The 19,406-nt window shown below is 47.5% G+C and overlaps 2 protein-coding genes across 2 annotated transcripts in view; both read left to right on the top strand.

The window, feature by feature from the left end:
• SFI1 (SFI1 centrin binding protein) overlaps positions 1–19,406 on the top strand; it is a 79,496-nt gene that overhangs the window by 34,662 nt on the left and 25,428 nt on the right. The window contains 4 exon segments of the mRNA XM_018060927.1: positions 11,621–11,777; positions 13,958–14,119; positions 15,837–15,907; positions 17,754–17,846. Of these exon segments, the coding sequence (XP_017916416.1) occupies positions 11,621–11,777; positions 13,958–14,119; positions 15,837–15,907; positions 17,754–17,846 (483 nt within the window).
• On the top strand, positions 9,026–10,529 carry LOC102173595 (coiled-coil domain-containing protein 94). The gene has a single exon (XM_018060944.1). It carries the CDS (start codon positions 9,099–9,101, stop codon positions 10,032–10,034), a length of 936 nt encoding a protein of 311 aa, XP_017916433.1. The 5' UTR covers positions 9,026–9,098; the 3' UTR covers positions 10,035–10,529.

Raw genomic sequence — 19,406 nt, 5'->3', positions numbered from 1 at the left:
GGCAAAGACCTTGATGCTGGAAAAGATTGAGGGCAGGGGGAGAAGGGGACAACAGAGGATGAGATGGTGGGATGGCATCACCAACTCAATGGACATGGGTTTGAGTTGGTGATGGACAGGGAAGGCTGGGGTGCTGCAGCCCATGGAGTCGCAAAGAGTCGGACACAACTGAGCGACTGAACTGAACCGATTATTACAGGTTAAATAACCCCGATACCTGGCCCTGACCTTTGTCGTGCAGCTGGCAAAGGTCAGGGGCAGCATTTGAACCCAAGCAGCCTGAAAAGTGCAGAGTCGTCCCTTGACCATCCTGCTGCCTTATCCTTGTGGACTGGTGCTCTCGGGAGGGAGAGGGATCCAGGTGAAAAAGCTGAAGCGCAGGAACGGAAGGAGGCTGGTTTTCCGCCACTGCGGGGCTCGGGCTGTGTGGGTGCGTGTCCCTCTCAGCCAGCCCTTTGAGAGCCTGCAGACTCGTCCTGCTGCTGCCATTGTTGCTCAGCATGCGCTTAGAATTCCTGTTTGGCTTTTGCCCTCAGAGCTTGCAACAGCGGCTTTGAATGACTGTCTTCAGTGATAGGTTTTCATGATTTGAGGTTGGATTTAACTTATAAGACAAAAGTCATTCAGAATCAAATCCAATGAAAAACATGAGCAATAAGAAAGCGCTGATATGGACCGAAAGCTTTGTGAGACTCTTAAGACAAATTTTATGCTGCAGATTATAAATAAAATCCTTGTGTCTGGTAAGTACTGTATGATTTACCAGGAACCTCAAGTCATTCCTCTCAATCCTCACATCTCTGAACTAGTCAGGACAGACATCATGACATATGAAATTATAAAAAATGAAGTTTAAACATAAAAACATGAAATATGAAACACTTGTTAAAAATATTAACAAGAATCTTCCCTGGTGGTCTCATGGTTAAGATTTCACTTTTCAGTGCAGGTCCAATCCCTGGTCCAGGAGATAAGATCCCTCAGGCCTCACAGTCAAAAATCCAAAACATAAAACCAAAGCAATATTATAATAAGTCAGAGAAGACTGTAAAAATGGCCCACAACAGAAAAATTAAAAAAAACTTTAACAGATATCCACATCTCCAACATACAGAATTAAAAGCTGTTAGCATTTTTCCATCCTGGCCCCAGAATTTGATGTAATTTAATGTAGTTAAATTCACATTTCAAGCCCTATCCATCCTTCCTTCTGCCACCTTTCCTCCTTAGAGATAACTCCACCCTGATGTTGAAATCCTTATTCTCTTATATTCTTTTGCACTTGTAAAAGTGTATGTATACATGTACGTTGAGAATAAATGTTCTGGCTTTGTGTTGTTAGGAAATTTATAAATGGCATCATACTTTACTTTGCAGCTTGCTGCTTTTTTTTTTAATGCTGCAGTGTATTTTTGAGGTTTATTCATGTTGATACAGAGATCTGTTAACTGCATACATTCAGCCATTTTGCTGAGTAAGACTCAGTTTATCTGCTCACTGCTGCTAAACTGTTATTTCTTCCTGATTACCTTTTTTTTTTTTTAAAGATTACAAAGTGTTGCAGAAAGCATTCTTTTTTAAATTAGCTTACTTTTGGTTGAGCTGGGTCTTTGTTGCTGCCGCAGGCTTCTCTAGCTGTGAGCTGGGGCTGCTCTCTCTGAGAGTCTCCATGCGTGTGCTTCTGATTGCGGTGGTTTCTCTTGCTGCGGACCACAGGCTCCAGGGTGCGTGGGCTTCAGTAATCGCAGCGTATGGGCTCAGTAGTTGTAGCTTGCGGGTTTAGTTGCTACGTGGCATGTGGGATCTTCCTGGACCAAGGGTCGAACCTGTATCTCCTGCATTAGCAGGCAGAGTCTTTACCATTGAGCCACCAGGGAAGCCGCCTCGGAGAGCATTCTTAAACACACATCCCTATATGAGAGTCTGAGGGTTTCTCGTTCCTGGAAGTGAAGCTGTTGGGTCTTTGGGTATCATCTCGTCATCCTTATCCAACATCACCCATTTGCTCTCCACCGCTGTGCCAGTTTACATGCTAAAATTGTTGTTCTGGTTTCTTTGGGACTCATCAGCACTTTGCATTGCCAGACTGGGTCATTTTCACCAATGTGATATGTGTGAGGTGGTTCTTCATTGTTGCTTTAGTTTACGTTTCACGGATTCCTAGCGAACCCCAGTATCTTTTCTGATGCCTGATTGTCATTGGGTTTCTGGTTTTGAGCTTGTTACCGTCCCTCACTCCTTTTTTCTGTTGGGTTATTTAGCTTTTTCTGCTCCGTGCACATGGTCATAGATTTGGCTTACTAATCTTTTGAACTATTAGGTGCACTAACTATTAGGTTTTATAGCTTGTTTACTTTTTCATTTATTCGCTTTGTTTATGGTGCCTTTTTTTTCATACAAGTGTTTTCTTAAATTATGTATGTATTTTACTGTGATGCGGGTTTGTGGCTGAGTGGGGTCTTCTCCAGTTATGGCGCGAGGGCTTCTCATTGTGGCTTCTGTTGTTACAGAGCATGGGCTCTCGGGAGCATGGCCTTCAGCGGTTGTGGCCCCCGGGCTCGAGAGCACAGGCTCGGCAGTCACAGTGCACGGGCTTAGTTGCTCCGTGGCACAGGGATCCTCCTGGATCCGGGATCAAACCTGCGTCTCCTACAGGTGGATTCTTTACCATGGACCCACTAGGGAAGACCCCCGCACAAGTGCTGTGAATTTCACTGTAGCCTAACTTACATTTTTATAAGTTGTGTGAGACAGGATCTTAGTTTGTCATTTTCCTTATGGGTAATTAATTTCCGCAACACTCTTTACTGAGTAGTTCATCTTTTATCTTTTTTATACTGATCATTAGTCCACTTCCATTTGGGGCAAGGTCCCATTTGTTCAAGGGTCTGTTCTGGGCTCTCTGGTCCATTGGTGTAGCTGTCTATCTCTAAGCCAGTATCACACTATTTTAATTATGATCCAACGAAGCAGGTAAGAAAGAACAAAGGTTCTCTCGTCAGAATACCTGGGTGGAAATTCTGCTGCCGTCACCTGTTAGCTTCCTGCCCTTTTAAAATGAGTTATCTAATCTCCATGTACCTTACATTACTTATTTATAAGTAAGTAATAGTGTTGGCTTCCCAGCCCAGTGGTAAAGAATCTGCCTGCCAATGCAGGAGATATAGGTTCAAACCCTGTGTCAGGAAGATCCCCTGGAGAGGAAATGGCAACCCACTCCAGTATCCTTGCCTGGAGAATCCCATGGACAGAGGAGCCTGGCGGGCTACAGTCCATGGGGTCGAAAAGAGTTGGACATTACTGAACGACTGATCATGCATGCAAATAATAATGGTACGACCTCACAGGGCTGTTGAGGATTAAGTGTGATGAGGCATGTAATACGGTTAGAATGATGCTTGGAATATGGAATCCTCAGTAAATGCTAACTGTTTATTACCACTACTGATCTTGCCGTATAGCTCTTAAGTCTTCATATGTGGAAAGAGATCTTCTTTACTCTTGTTCTTTTTCAAAATTGCCATGGCAGTTCTTCCTTACTCTTTAATTTCAGTATCAACTCATCAAGTTCCACAACAAAGCCTACTTGGATTTTTATCGCAATACACTGACTTTTCATACTAGATTGGAGAAAGTTGTTTAAGATAGTCTCCCCACCTGTGAGCCTGATGTAGCTCATGATATATTGATAAGTGTGAGAGGGAGAGTAGGAAAGGTTAGGTGTAACAAGGCAGGCCGAGTAAGGCTGTGCCCGCAAAGGCTTTGCAGGCTCTTTTTCCAGGGGGAGGGGCAAGCTCCTGGCTTGGTGTAGAGAAGAGATATGATCACACTTCCGTCTTAACAGGCTCCCTCTGGTTCATTGAGTGCTGCCTTTTGGGGAAGAAAGGGAAGAGAGAGTGTGTGTTTTCTTATATTTTCAAGAAGAAATAATGGAAATATAAACCAAAAACGGAAGAGTTGTTACCTATGAGGGAAGGGAGGGAACATATAGGAACAAAATGTCAATGAATTTGCTTTGTTACACAGTTTTAAGTTTGCAACCATGTAAGTATTTTATATAATTAAAAAAGAAAAGTAAATCAAGAAGTAAAAGAACCAGGCCCTAGGATTTTAGAGCACACTGAAAACAAATATATCAAGTTTGTAGCAAGGACTACAAAGAGAAAAGAATTAAAATATGATACTTTGACTCTTCATTCCTAGCTGGGAGTATTCTAAGGACACAGAGAGCTAAGAGCTCTAAATTGCTTTCAGTGGTCTTATTGTTAGTAGCAGGTTTGGATTGTTGCATTGAACTCTTAAGGCTACTTTGTAAGCTAAAGCAAATAACCATGGCAGTGTCATTAAGAAGCAGATTTTCAGTATAAAAGGAAAGGTTACAGGTATAAAATCAAAGAAACAAAAGCCCTGTAATCTGAAATTAGAAATACCAGTATCAGTATGGACCCATGATTTTTTTTTTTTAACCTGAATTAGTGAAATTCTAACTATTGACTGAAAAGACTTAGAGGCAGTGGCAGTACTACAGCAGTTTGCATCCTCAGTGCCTGAGCTGTGGTCTCTTATTTCCTTTTATTTGCCACTAAAAGGAACTGAGGCATATTTTTGGGAAATGACTGACTCCAGAAATAGAGCAGGAACTAGACATCAGAAGCCGAAGTCCCAGGAGATGGTGTGCAGGACTGTGAAGAAACGAAGAGCTTCATGGGCGTGTGTCAGCAGGCCTCCTGCAGGCTTAAGACAACAATTTGAGCATCAAAAAGCGTAACGACTATAGTGGATCGAAAACATACAAAGTATATAAAAATTCACGCATTCATTAGAGGAAAAAAAGAGCTGATGGGTCACAATTTTGGGTTGTTAGAGCCTTAATTCTATTCTTTGGAAATTAATGAAGACCAAAGTCGAGCGTTTATCCTGCCTTTCCTGTATAGACTAATCTCTGAGAAATGAGAGGGTTAATGAGAGAATAAGGCTTTAAAAAAAAAAAAATAGAATTCCAGGTAATAAAACAAATGCAGGAGTATTAGAATTAGAATATTGCTGTTTTTCCTCCCAGTGAGAAAATGGATCTGGGCAGTAGTCACCCAGTGGAAAGATAATAGAGAAATATGAGGGAGGGGTCAGACTGATGCCATCTGAAGACACTGGACAGTCTTGGCACTAAACAGTCGCTAAAGCTATGGCAGCCTTCCATGCTGTGACGTAACAGGAAGGAATCCGCAGCACTTGAAACATGTCCCTGATTAAAATTTGAACATGACTCCAGCCAAGCCTAACATGAATCTTACTGTCAGTTCGTGGGAAACACAGGAATCGGAGGGACAATTTAAAGACACCAGGAGGAGACAGTTGGCCAAATTTAAGATGTGAAACAGTTTATAGGGTACGTGACCTGGTTTCTCCTTAACAGGTTAGTAGCACGGAGAGAAAAAGGCAGAGAGGGAAATTGTCATAAAAATGGGGAGATTTAGGCTCTTCTCTGGTGGTCCAGTGGCTAAGACTCCAAGTTCCCAATGCAGGGACTTGATACCTTGTCAGGGAACTAGATCCTGCATGCTGCGATAAAGATTTTAAGGTTGGTGCAGCAGTAATGGTGGTTTTGGATCCTGAATTTTAAATCAGGATACCTGGGCTCATATACATCTTTATTAATTAACCATTACAGTCAACACATTTTTGCCAACAAGAAATGAGTTTGTTTATTCCTATGACATAAAAAGCCATGCTTCAGGATTTGATAAACTCTTGGAAAGCATTTTCTGTGTCCTCCTGGTTATGGAAGCATTTTCCCTGCAAAAGGTTGAGATGCTTGAAGAAGTGGTAGTTGATTGGCAAGAGGTCAGGTGAATCTGGTGGATGAGGCAGAACTTAGGACCCGGTTTGTTCAACTTTTGAAGCCTTAATCGTGTGACGTGCAGTCAGGTGTTGTTGCTGGGAAGAACTGGACCCTTTCTGTTGACCAGTGCTGGCTGCACGCGTTGCGGTTTTTGGTGCATCTTGATTTGCTGAGCATATTTCTCAGATGTGATGGTTTCACTGGGATTCAGAAAGCTTTAGTGGATCCGATGGGCAGCAGACCACCAACCAGTGACCCTGACCCCGTTTCTGATGCAGGTTTGGCCTTGGGAAGTCTGTGGAGCTGCTGCTCCGTCCAGCCACTGGGCTGGTCATCAGCACTTGTCATATAAAATCCATTTTTTGTCGCACGTTTCAATCCCATTGAGAAGTGGTTCATTGTTGTTGTGTGGAATAAGAGAAGACAGCACTTCAAAATGATGAGTTTTTTGATTTTCGGTCAGCTCATGAGGCACCCACTTAATCGAGCTTTTTCACCTTTCCAGTTTGCTTCAAATGCCAAATAACTGATTTAGAATGGTTGATGTTGAGTTCTTTGCCAACTTCTCGTATAGTTGTAAGAGATCAGCTTTGATGAGCCTCTCAACTGCTGCTGCTAAGTCGCTTCAGTCGTGTCCGACTCTGTGTGACCCCATAGACGAGAGCCCACCAGGCTCCGCCATCCCTGGGATTCTCCAGGCAAGAGTACTGGAGTGGGTTGCCATTGCCTTCTCTGGATCCTCTCACCTGGTTGTTGTCAACTTCCAATGACCAGCCACTGTGCTCCTCATCTTCAAGGCTCTTGTCTCCTTTGCAGAACTTCTTAAACCACCACTGCTTTGTACATTCCTTAGAAGCTTCTGACCCAAATGCGTTGTTGATGTTGCGAGCTGTCTCCACTGCGTTGCTACCCATTTTGAACTTGAATAAGAAAACTGCTCGAATTTGTTTTTCGTCAAACAGCATTTCCATAGTCCAAAGTAAATATAAACAGCAAGTAATAGGTCATTAGGGAAAAAATAAAGCAAGAAATGCACATTAAATTGATGTATAGCATAATCACATTTAAGAATATATTCTAGTATCAAGTGGCAAAGTTCAACAATGGAAAACCACAGTCACTTTTGCACCAAACTAATAGAAGATCCTGAGTGCCACAGCTAAGACTTGGCGCAGCCAAATACAAAATAATTATTTATTTAAGTAATTATTTAAGAATAAGCAGCGCAATGGAGAGACTGAACTTACAAAGCAGTCATAACTAGTGAAAAAGGACCACTGGCTGCTGTGCTAAGAATAGACCACGGAAAATCAAGAATAAAAGCAGGGAGGACAGTTAGGAAGCGATTACAAAGTTCCAGGCGAGATTCTGGGCCAAGATGAGAGCAAGATGGTGTTGGATTCTGGATATGTTTTGAAGGAATTGCCAGCAGGGTTTACTACTGGATAGATAAGGTGTGAGTCTTCAGAGAAGAAGTCTGAGAGGACTCCCAGGTGCTTCACTGCTCCCAGTGGCTGTCCACTGAGATAGGGAAGGGGAGGGAAGGGAGAGGCAGGGTTGTGCGGGAGGATGGGGAGGGGCTGCATCCTGAGTTCCGTAACTTCAGCCTGATGGGCCTTTCACGTGATCATGAGGGGCAGTCGGGGAGGAGCTGGCTGGGTATGTGTGGAGTGTTGAATCCACACCAGAGAGGTAAACTTGGGAGTCCTCAGCACACAGGTTTCATTTGGAGCCACGAGATGGTGAAAGCACAGAGGGAGTGGGTGTAGCCAGTGGCACTGAGCCTGCCATTGGTGGTGGAAGAGAGGAGAGGCGGAGGCAAGGGGGCCGGGTGGAGACGATGAGCCGTGCCAGACGCTCTGGCCGCCAAGGACTGCGGTTTGGCCTTTGGATTGAACAACGTGGAGGTCATCGACGCCCTTGATAAGAGCAGTTAGGAGGAGAGGATCTCCCTGCTTGTTGCGGGAGGAGAAGAGAGAAAGTAGACAGCCCTTCTGAAGAGTTTGGAAAGGAAAGTAGAGCACTTGGGTGTTGGTGGGTGGCCGATGGGTGGTTGGTTTGAGGATGACTGATCTATTCTCTTCCGGAAGTGTTTGTGTGACCATAATCTTTTTTTTTTTTTTTTTTTTTTTTTGACCATAATCTTTTAAACTGTCTATGGGCAGGTCTTTGTTGCTGCGCCCGAGCTCTCTCTCGTTGCAATGCTTGGGCTTCCCACTGTGGCGGCTTCTCTTGTTGCAGAGCATGAGCTCTAGGCATGCGGGCCTAGGAGCAGGCTTAGTTGCCCCGAGGCTTGTGGTAGCTTCCTGGACCAGGGATCAAACCTTTGTTCCCTGCATTGGCAGGCAGATTCTTAATTACTGGACCAAGAGTGAAGTCTAGTGCCACACTAGTCTGCAACTTTTGCCCTCAACTTTTTAATTTTGACAAGTACCAAGTCACAGAGAAGCTGGATACTGGCTTCTCTTCACCGGGTTAACCCATCCTTAGGATCTTCCCACATTTGCTCTCCCAAGCGTATCAGTGTATTTCTTGTATTTTCTGAGTCACTTTAAAGTTGCAGACGTCAAGTTTAGCCCTGAGTGAAAGTGAAAGTCGCTCAGTTGTGTCCAACTCTGTGTGACCCCATGGACTCATACAGTTTATGGAATTCTGTAGGCCAGAATACTGGAGTGGGTAGCCTATCCCTTCTCCAGAGGATCTTCCTGACCCAGGAATAGAACCAGGGTCTCTTGCATTGCAGGTGAATTCTTTACTAACTGAGCTATCAGGGAAGCCCCCACCCGAATACTTCAGCTCATACCTCCTAAAACAAGGATGTTTTCTTATGTAACCACATCCGTCTAAGAAGTGTAGTGTTGATACGCTAGTGCCGAGGCTGGTCTGTCTGTGACACGGTAGTGCCGAGGCTGGTCTGTCTGTGACACGCTAGTGCCGAGGCTGGTCTGTCTGTGACACGCTAGTGGCGAGGCTGGTCTGTCTGTGACACGCTAGTGCCGAGGCTGGTCTGTCTGTGACACGCTAGTGCCGAGGCTGGTCTGTCTTGCAGCTGTGCACTGCTGCCCTTTTACTGTCAGACCCAGGGCCCAGTCAGAGGTCACCCATTGCTTCTGGTTGTCACACCCAACGGGAGAAGTAACAGCAAGTTTGAATGCTGGTTTTAAAAATCTAGCAGATGGAAAATACAGAGACGGGGAAGTTCGACAAGCACCAAGCATAGTCAGTACTCTTGTGCTCGTAAAAAGCGTAGGAGGCGAAGATGTTGGAGCGAAAAGTTTTAGACAAATACTACCCCCCTGACTTTGACCCATCGAAGATTCCCAAGCTCAAGCTGCCCAAAGATTGGCAGTATGTAGTGCGGCTGACGGCCCCCTTCAACATGAGATGTAAGACATGTGGAGAATACGTTTACAGGGGCAAGAAGTTCAGTGCTCGCAAGGAAACGGTACAGAATGAGTCCTACCTGGGCCTGCCCATCTTCCGCTTCTACATCAAGTGCACGCGCTGCCTGGCAGAGATCGCCTTCAAGACAGACCCTGAAAACACAGACTACACCATGGAGCACGGAGCCACGAGGAACTTCCAGGCTGAGAAGCTCCTGGAGGAGGAGGAGAAGAGGGTGCAGAAGGAGCGCGAGGATGAGGAGCTGAACAACCCCATGAAGGTGCTGGAGAGCAGAACTAAGGACTCCAAGCTGGAGATGGAGGTCCTGGAGAGCCTGCAGGAGCCCAAAGGCCTGAGCCAGCGGCGGGCCCACGTGGACTTCGAGGCCATGCTGCGGCAGCACCGCCTGTCAGAGGAGGAGCGGCAGAGGCAGGAGCAGGAGGAGGATGAGAGGGAGACAGCGGCGCTAGTGGAGGAATCAAGGAAAAGAAGGCTCCTTGAAGACTCTGACTCAGAGGAGGACACCACCCCCACCCAGCCCCAGCCAGCCCTCCAGCCCAACCCCACTGCCATCCTGGACGAGACCCCGAAAGCCAAGAGGAAGGCAGAGAGCTGGGAGCGCAGCGTGGGTGCCCTTGGCAGCAGGCCCCAGCTGTCGGGCCTGGTTGTGAAGAAAACAGGCCTGGACAGCATCATCCGTCGAGGAAGAGCCCCGCCCCTCCCAGGTGCAATGAAGAACGGTCAGGCAGCTGGCCCAGCACCCCCAGATGCCCAGCATGTCCTCCCTGAGCCAGCTGGGCGTGTATTCTGACAGTGAGGACAGCAGCGGCAGCAACTGAGGCCCCCTGCCCTTCCCTGGTCAAGGTCACAGCCAGCTGCAGCCGTGGTCCGGGCCAGAGGCCTTGGAACCAAGCAGAATCATAGCTGGACAACTGGGAACGCCCGCCGAAGCTGGCAGGGCGAGCGAGGACTTCAGCTGAGGGACTCAGTTTTCTTCCTGTCCTCCCGCCCTCTGGAGCTCAGGTCCCCAGGTCACACTGCAACATCCTGGAGCAGCTTCAAGGTCATCTCTGTGACAGTCCCTGAGAGGCCAGCCATGCTTTGGGCACGGGCCGGGCCCACCCATCACCCTGGCTGGGCTCCATCCCTTTCTACCACAGAACCATCTGGAACCAATGGAAAGAACCTGCTGATGGCCTGGGCGCCTTCCCTCTGTCAGTGTCTGAGAAGGGGATGTCAGAAGCACGCAGCCTAGCCAGTCCTGGATCCCTGCCTCTCAGAAACCACCAGCTAATAAATGCCCATTATTTCAAAAAAAAAATGATAAATAAATAAAAATCTAGCAGAGAGTGAAAGCTGATGACGCAGGAAGGGAATGGGGGTAATTGCCAGAGTGATAAACTTGAGAAGGTGAGAGAAGATGGGCAGGGTAGGGGTGACCTTTGTTGTGAATGTGGAGAGAAGGAAGAGCCCCTGGGGGATGTGTGGAAGCTTGAGAAAATTGTCTTTTGATTGCTTTTATTTTCTTGGCGAAATAGAAAAAATGGTATTCAGATGAGAGGAAGAAAGGAGAAGGGATGTCACAGGTTTACAGAGGTATGAAGGCATAAAAGAAAGTATCAAGTCATCTATGAAGTTACCTTCAGAGTAGGGCAGGTGAGTTGCTGGGTGTGCGTGAAGACCTTCCCAGGGGTGCCCGTTGATGGATAATCTTAAGGGAATCCGTCCGCAGACCCTCGGTTTCTGTAGGTCCGTGTCCTGGGGACTCACATGCTGAGAAAGGGCCTCGACCGTAGGCTTCCTCCCCCTTTGGAAGAAAAGACAGAGCCTCACCTGTCCCAGATCTGAATTAATTTTACCACCCCTTGGACTGTCCCAGCTTGTCATTCCTCTTCCTTTTCCCCTTAATCCAGGAAAGAAGGGCTTTCTCCAGTTGCGCTGAGCAGGGCCCCTCCCCAGTTGCAGTGCACGGACTTCTCGGTTCGGTGGCTTCTCTTGCTGCAGAGCCTGGGCTCTAGGCCTGTGGGCCTCTGGAGTGGCAGCACACAGCCTTCAGCCCCTGTGGCTCCCGGGCTCGAGAGCACAGCTTCAGTACTGGTGGTGCACAGGCTTGGTTGCCCTGAGGCGTGTGGAATCTTCCCCAGCCAGGGATCGAGCTGTGTCTCCCGCATTGGCAGGCGGATTCTTTACCACCGGACCTCCAGGGAAGTCCCAGAATGCCCTTCTCAAAGATCCTCTCACCCCACATCCGCATCACTTACGATCCTGCTTTGGAATCGCCACTTCCTCGTTTTCTGATTTCACCCTTCCCAGCGTGTGGGTTTCTCTTTCCCCTCACCTGTATTTCACCTCTGGTTTCCTGCCTCCCTTAATGGTTGTCTTTTCTCTGGTTTTCAGGCTTGGTCACGGTGGCAGGAGCAGCTCCTCTTTGTCTGGAGGGAGAGAAGGAAGACGGTCTCCGCAGTGAAACACCTTCAGCGCCGGCAGCAGTGGAGAGCCCTCAGGGCCTGGCTTGAGTACTTGCAGCTGCGCAGAGAGAAGAGGCTGCAGAACCGTGAGTCCTGGGCACCAGGGGCAGAGGGAGGGTCGCCATGCCCACGGCCGCCAGGGGCAGTCATGTACTAACGGGGGGTAGTAACAGATACACCACAGATTCTGAAAGAAGAGATCGAGGAGGACAGGACAGCATCCTTGACTCCTGTTTAAGTTATTTCCTTCTGTGTGTTTTTTTTCAATATTTTATTCAGTTTTTTCACTTTATTATTGTATTTTATTGAATGAAAGATTCTTTACATTCTATAGAGCTTTACAGTTTTCAGAAGTTGCACACACATAATTTCGTATAATCCCATAACAGGCCCCCTCCCCGCTGGCAGCCACTAGTCTGTTGCCACACAGCCGAGTCCGCTGCTTTTTTTCTTGATTCGCTAGTCTGTTGTGTTTTTAGATCCCACGCATAGGTGACTTCGTACAGTATCTGTTGTGTCTGACTTGTTTTTACAGTGGCGTTTTGTGTCCTCTTCCCCTCAAGGGACTGGCATTCTCCAGAAGGGGCTCCTGTTCAATGTATTTAATTCAGTAGGATTTTAATTATGCTATAAGTACTGCGATAATTATGATTAGTATGATACGTACAGTTTTGTATCTTGTTTTTTCCAGTCAACTAATCGATGCTTTCCTGGCTTTAAGTTATTTTTAATAAGAATTTGTGTGTGTGTGTGGACCATTTTTAAAGTGGTTGCATCTGTTACGGTATTGCTTCTGCTTTATGTTTTGGTTTTTTTGGCCACGAGGCACGTGAGATCTTAGCTGCCCAACCAGGGATTGAACCTGCATCCCCTGAATTGGAAAGGTGAAGTCTGTTTTCTTTTAAACTTTTTATTTTATTGTGGGGTATAGCCTAATGAACAACATTATGATAGTTTCAGATGGGAACTCAGCCATACATACACATGTATCCATTCTCGCCCAAACTCGCCTCCCATCCAGGCTGCCAGGTAACGTTGAGCAGGGTTCCTTGTGTTATACAGTAGGTCCTTGCTGATTATCCATTTAAAATGCAGCAGTGTGTACATACCCATCCCAGACTTCCTAGCTATCCAGAAGACGAAGTCGTAACCCCTGGACCACCAAGGAAATACCATACATTTTTTTTTTTTAAATGACCGTGTTTTACGGGGCGGAGCAGCTTACCTTAATCTACTCTGTCATTCTTCTATTTATAGATATCTGGGGGACTCCTTGGCAGTCCAGTGTTAGAACTCCATGCTGTTACTGCTGAGGCCGAGGGCTTGATCCCTGGGTGGGGAACCAAACTCCCATAAGCTGTGTGGTGTGGCCAAAAAAAGAGGAAACAGATATTTGGATTGTTTGTCCCTCGTTATGCAGATGCATGATTTATGATGTTGAGTGTTCTGAGCACTATCCTGATGGTTTAGTTTTCCCACAGTAGGTCAGAAGTAACGATAAATTGGTCATGAAGGCCAGTACTTTTTGTCCTTCAGTTTCTCGAGCCCACACGGAAGTCCTGGCTGCAGGGTTAGGCTCCCCTGCTTTCCCCAGGCCTCCCTGCAGGATTCCTAGCCTCCCAGCACTGTCTCTTGGGAGAGCTGATGTGCCCACTTGAAAATAGTGATGAGGGGCCTACTGTCTGGATGCCCAAGCCTGGAAGTTCAATGAAGGCATGAAGCTACTTAGTGATGAGTTGCAGACTAGTACATGCCTCCACCTAAGGCATTCTCATCCCAGGACCAATGCCCTCCCCTCTCTGGCCTGAAGCTCATCAGGCCATTAGCTAATTAGTCTTAAAAGGAGATGGAGCTGGCGGCCTGTATCAGCCTGGCTGACGGCTCACAGAAGCCTCTGCCAGCATGTCGACCTAGTCGTGTGTCACTGACTCGTTCCCTGGAGCCCTGAAATGCTGGCATAGAGGCAGGAGTAAAACGGGGTTTTCTTTAGAAACAGCTGTCCCCGTTCCTGCTCCTTGGTCACTAACCAGGAGCTTCAGTCCTTTGACAGAATCCTTTTCTCTTTCCTTGGAGAGCAGAACTGTAGCTAAGGAATCCATAGTAACCCTCCCCTGTTCAAAACCCTTCTTTCCCAATGTTCTCTGTGGAGCAGCAGCCTTGAATTGCAGCTGTGTGCCAGTGGTGGGTTTCAGCTCATCCTAGAGAAGCCTCCAGCTTGTGGCCCAACCTCGACGGGGCAGCACTGAAGCTCCTCTCTCTGTTGCAGAGATGGCCGAGCGAGTCCATTGCACCACCCTGCTCCAGACGCACTTCTGTGCCTGGCGGCGCGCCTGGGCGCGGAGGGAGAGCCTGCACGCCCACCACGCGCGGGTGGAGGGCCTGGCCAGGAGGACGCTGCTGCGGAGGGCCTTGACGCACTGGAAACACTGTATCCTTTGCATTCCCCAGGCCTGTCCTCAGGCCCAGCCAAGACCGTGAGAGCCCGGCAGCCTGTAAGACAGTCCGGAGACACGTGGGACACGGCTGCCCAGCAGTTTCGGGCAGTCCTGATCTCTGGTCGGCTGTTTTTAAAAAAATTTTGTTCCATTCTGGGAATACTCATACAAAAGAGTGCGTATAGCGAACATTTGTGATTTAAAGAATAATCGTGAAATGAGCACAGCTCAGTAGAGCATCGCGCACACCCCACACCGCTCCTCCCTGACTGTATTCCCTTTCCTCCCCCTCAGAAGCATTCCCACTGCCCTGATTTTCTTATCGTTTCATCCTTTTCTTCCTGCCCATTAGGTGGTGGAAATAGCCATGCCATTTCTGCTTCAGAAATTTGTTTCATTCCACTTCTGTTTCAGGAAGCCTTCTGTCCTTGGCGGCCTTCTTACGATCCCAGCTTCCGCTCATTGAGCTGTTGCTACGTGCAGACACTGTGATGATCTCCTTAATCCTCATAGCAGCCCTGTGGAGTGGGTGTCACCATCTCCATCTCACAGATGAGGAAGCGGAGTCGGGGATGCCAAGTGATTTTCACTCTCGTTGGCAGAGCCAGGCTTCTGACTCCAGTGCACTTTCTTAACCCCTCCCCCTGCCACAGTCTGTGCCCAGGCTTGGGGTTTGGACTGCCCTGGGTATTCACTCACGGTTTTGTTTGTTCACTGAACTCTTGTTTTAAACTCCTGCCCAAGTTCTGGAATACAGGGAAACCTAGAGACTTAACAGTAGCTCATTGTCAACTGGGGAAAATAGACATGAAAACCAGTCTGCAAATGGGGCATGAGAAGTACTATCGTAAAGGTTTGTATTAAGTCCTGCTAGAGCTGCTGTGGAGACCTAGCCGAGGAGGTAATTGATGTTTGAGCTGAATTTAAGCCTTGTGGGCTGACACGTTCTCCCGACAGGGGAATCGGGAGAGGCGGTTCAGGTGTAAGGAATGGCATTTACGCAGGCCTGGGTGAGGAAGAGCACCAGGGGTGGTGACGAGGGTCTGCACTGTGTTGTGGGGTGTTGGGGCAGGCAGATACAGGCTGGGGACCGGCTCGTGGGGCCCTTGTGTGGGTGGTCAGGAATCTGGGCTTCATCCCGGGACACTGAGGACCCCCTGCAGGTTTTTGAGACGTGATGCAGCAGGTCTGTACTTTCCGAAGGATGATGCTCGATGGTGGGAGTGAAGCTGGCACAGGGGACCCAGTCTGGTGCACGGCCCAGGGCTGGGGGTGGGGACAAGGCGGAGACAAGGAGGGGAGCAGATGGACTTGGCAGCTGAGAGATGGAGGGCTAGGAGGAGAAAAGGATTGAAAATAACTCCAAGGGTTTTAGCTCAGACATCTGACCGGATTGTGCTGCCAAAACAGAGTGCGGGAGTCTCAGGTTCTGCTGAGATTTTGAAATGTTTACTCCAACTGGTAGCAGTTTATCTCAACTATTTTTTCCCCTCATGGAGCAGGCATCAGAGGGGAAAAAGGCAGATAAACAACTCACATGATGGTTCCCCTCAATCCTTTCTTCCCTGGGTTATCAGGCGAGACGAGGTGGACACTAGCCCTCCTGGCTCGCCCATTGTCACCTGCAGCCAGGACCCTTGTGACGGGTCACTGGGGTTGCACCGGGCTGGGGCGGGGCCATGTCGAGATGAGAAGCCTTGACTCGGGCAGACACGCTGCTGTGCACAGAGGAAGCTGAGCGGTGGAAGGCGGCGGGAGAACACCACAGGCGCGGCCTTCTGGTAAGGGCACCGCGGCCATGCTCGGGCATCCCTCCTTGAGGGGCCCAACCCACGTCATGCTCTATAAGTGCATCTGGTTGTGTGGTTGCCATTCGTCATGGAAGCCCCCTTCATTGTCATGTCCTGATTTTAATTTTGGATCAGAGACGGCGATGGTGTGGGGTCAGAAGTGCTGGGAGCTGCAGGGGAGCCTTAGAAGCGATCTAGTCCTGGGATATCCACACTTCAGGCCCCTCTTTAAATGGTGGAGGCCTAGTCTTGAAACGCAATCCAAGTTGAGGTGTGGTGGACGAAGCCAGGTCTGGGAATAGTGTCCATTTTGCCGGCTGCTCTCCCCCACCCTCACCACACGAGGTGGCCTCCAGACACTGTCAGGAGCCTTTGGGGGCCCACAGATCACTCTGTGAAAACCCGTAGGTGCTTCTTCTCAGTCTCAGAAAACTGAAGCCAGCCTGTGGAGCATGGGCTCTGCTTATCACCCATGAAGCGTTTTGGACGGAGCTGGAGCCAGGCCAGCATGTCTTGCCCCGTCCCCCCACCTCAGTCACCAAAGATTACTTCTTTTCCTTCTGTTCTACGCTGCACAACTGCGTTTGCAGGTGTGTAAATATACAAATTGCCAGGAGGAGTAGCAACAACTGCAGACACACAGGCGATACCACCCTACTGACGGAAAGCGAAGAGGAGCTAAAGAGCCTTTTGATGAAGGTGGAAGAAGAGGGTGAACAAGCGGGCTTAAAACTCAGCATTCAGAACACGAATGTCGTGGCATCTGATCCTATCACTTCGTGGCAAACGGATGAGGAAACAATGGAAACAGTGACAGACTTTATTTGGGGGAGCTCTAAAATCGCTGTGGCTGGTGACTGCTGCCATGAAATTACAAGTCACTTACTCCTTAAAGAAAATCTTCAACTGAGATAACATATTAGAGAAAAGAGATAGCATATTAAGAAAAGCTGACAATCCAAGATAGCATATTAAAAAATAGAGACATCAATTTGCCAGCCAAGGTCCATCTAGGCAGACCTATGGTTTTTCCAGTAGTCTTGTACAGATACAACAGTTGGACCATAAAGAAGGCTGAGCGCCGAAGAATTGATGCTTTCGAACTGTGGTGCTGGAGAAGACTTTTGAGAGTTCCTTGGGCTGCAGGGAGATCAAACCAGTCTATCCTAAAGGAAATCAACCCTCAGTATTCATTAGAAGGACTAATGCTGAAGCTTGAATACTTTAGCCACGTGATGCGAAGAACTAACTCATTGGAAAAGACCCTGATGCTGGGAAAGATTGAAGGCAGGAGGAGAAGGGGGCAACAGAGGATGAGATGTTTGGATGGCATCAGTGACTCAGTGGACATGAGTTTAGCAAACTGCGGGAGATAGTGAAGGACAGGGAAGCCTGGTGTGCTGCAGTCATGGGGTCACAAAGAGTCGAACATGACTTAGCAACTGAACCATGTGTACACGTTGACCCCACATGGTAAAAAAAAAAAAAAAGTAAACCCACCGTAAGCTGAAAGTCTGTCTCTTTTCTGAGAGGCAGTGGTTTATATTTTGACCTTTGTCTGGTGTTTCTGTGTGAGTCACAGGGACTTCTCCTGGTCAGAAGTGAGGGTGATTTGTTCTTGTGTGTGCAGTACCTTCGGGCAACAGGGAGTGTTTATTAAAGTGCCCACTGTGTGGGCTGGCTTGCATCAGACTCCCAATGGAATCTCAAAGCAGAGAAACACTGTTAGGGACCCGGGAGCACCTGTGAACAGCCGTGGCTGAGCTTTCCACCACCTTCTCCGGCATCGAGCTTACTGTCACAGGCACACTGCTGATTATGTCCGTTCTTTTCACAGCGTTTTTGCTTCAAAGCCCTGAAAGACAACGTGACCCATGCCCGTCTTCAACGGATAAGAAGGAATCTTGCTCACCAACAGCACGATGTCATGGTGAGGCCCTCTTCTGTACCAAGACACTTCTGATGGCCCTTCTTTCCCTCTTTTTTTTTTAACCTTTGTGCTTAGAGGTTTGTTCAGATCTTGAGACTCCAAAACCTTCAGGTCCATATTCTTCAGTGATCTGTACCACAGGATAGAGAAACTCTTGTTTTTCTCTTATGTGATGCCGTTTTTTTAATCTGTTTGCTTAAAAAAAAAAATGGTAGTTGAATCGGAGGCCAAGCACTGTGGATTCAGCCTGGACCTGGGGAATATACTCTTAAGTCCTGCATTCCAGGGACTTTGGTACTGCTTGCACCGTGCGTGTCGTCTTCAGTGGTTAATTCTCCTGAGGGTAACCAGCATTCTACCTTCATTTGTCAGTTGTGCTTCTGGGCGTAGAAGGGGGTTTTCTTATTGTGAAAGTATTCAAATGTACAGAAAAAATATAAAAAATAGTATAATAAACCTCAGTTTACCATTTAAGTTCAACAATTGTTAACAGTTGCTTTTTTTCCCTGAGTCATTTCAAAGTAAATTACAGATGTTATGACACTTTATGTCTAAACATTTCAGTCTGCATTGCCCCCAAATGAGAACACTTTGCTCTGTAACCACAATATCATCATCATCCCTAACAAAACGAATAGCAATGCTCTAATATTAACCAGTGTGTGCTCACTCAGTCATGTCCAACTCTTTGCAACCCCTTGGACCGTAGCCTTCCAGGCTCCTCTGTCCATGGGATTTTCCAGGCAAGAATCCTGGAGTGGGGTGCCATTTCTTAACTGCAGGGGATCTTCCCAACCCAGGGATCGAACCTGTATCTCTTGCATCGGCAGAATTCTTTACCACTGGCGCCACCTGAGAAGCCCAGTATTAACCAATACCAACCACATATTCAAATTCAGTTGCCCCGACCCAAATGTGTTTATAGTTGTTTTTTTACAAGCCAGGATTCAATTAAAAATTGATGACTTACTACATTGGGTTATGTCTCTTAAGACTCTAGTAAATCAATAAGCTTCTCCCACCCTCCATTTCTTTTGTTTAACATGTTTATTTTTTAATTGTGGTAAAACACACCGAATTTATCATCTTGACCGTTAAGTGTACAGTTCAGGGGCATTAAGGACATTAGCGTCACTGTGCAAATTTATCATCTGGACCACTAAGTGTACAGTTCAGGGGCTTTAAGGACATTAGCGTCACTGTGCAGCTATCGTCCATCTCCAGAATCCTTTCATCCTGCAGAACCAAAACAATAAAACCCCCGTCTCCTCCCCCTCCCCCAGCCCCTGGCGACCACTGCTTTCCTTCTTGTCTTTGTGAATTTGCCTGTTCCGGGTACCTCATATTTATAGAACGTTGCCCTTTTGTGACTGGCTCATTCCGCTCAGCATAACGTATGTATTTTTAATGACGTTGACTTTTTGAAAGGGAAGACCAGTTTCTTGTGCAGTCCTCCTAGTCTCCATTTTTCTGTGTACTTTTGATGTCATTTGACTTCCCTTTTTCCTGTGTAGCTCTTATGAACTGGAAATTAGATCTAAGGGCTTGACTAGATTGAAG

Source organism: Capra hircus, chromosome 17 (genome assembly GCF_001704415.2).
Source record: "Capra hircus breed San Clemente chromosome 17, ASM170441v1, whole genome shotgun sequence".
NCBI classification, from domain to species: Eukaryota; Metazoa; Chordata; class Mammalia; order Artiodactyla; family Bovidae; genus Capra; species Capra hircus.
This window is presented reverse-complemented; position numbering and strand designations above follow the sequence as displayed.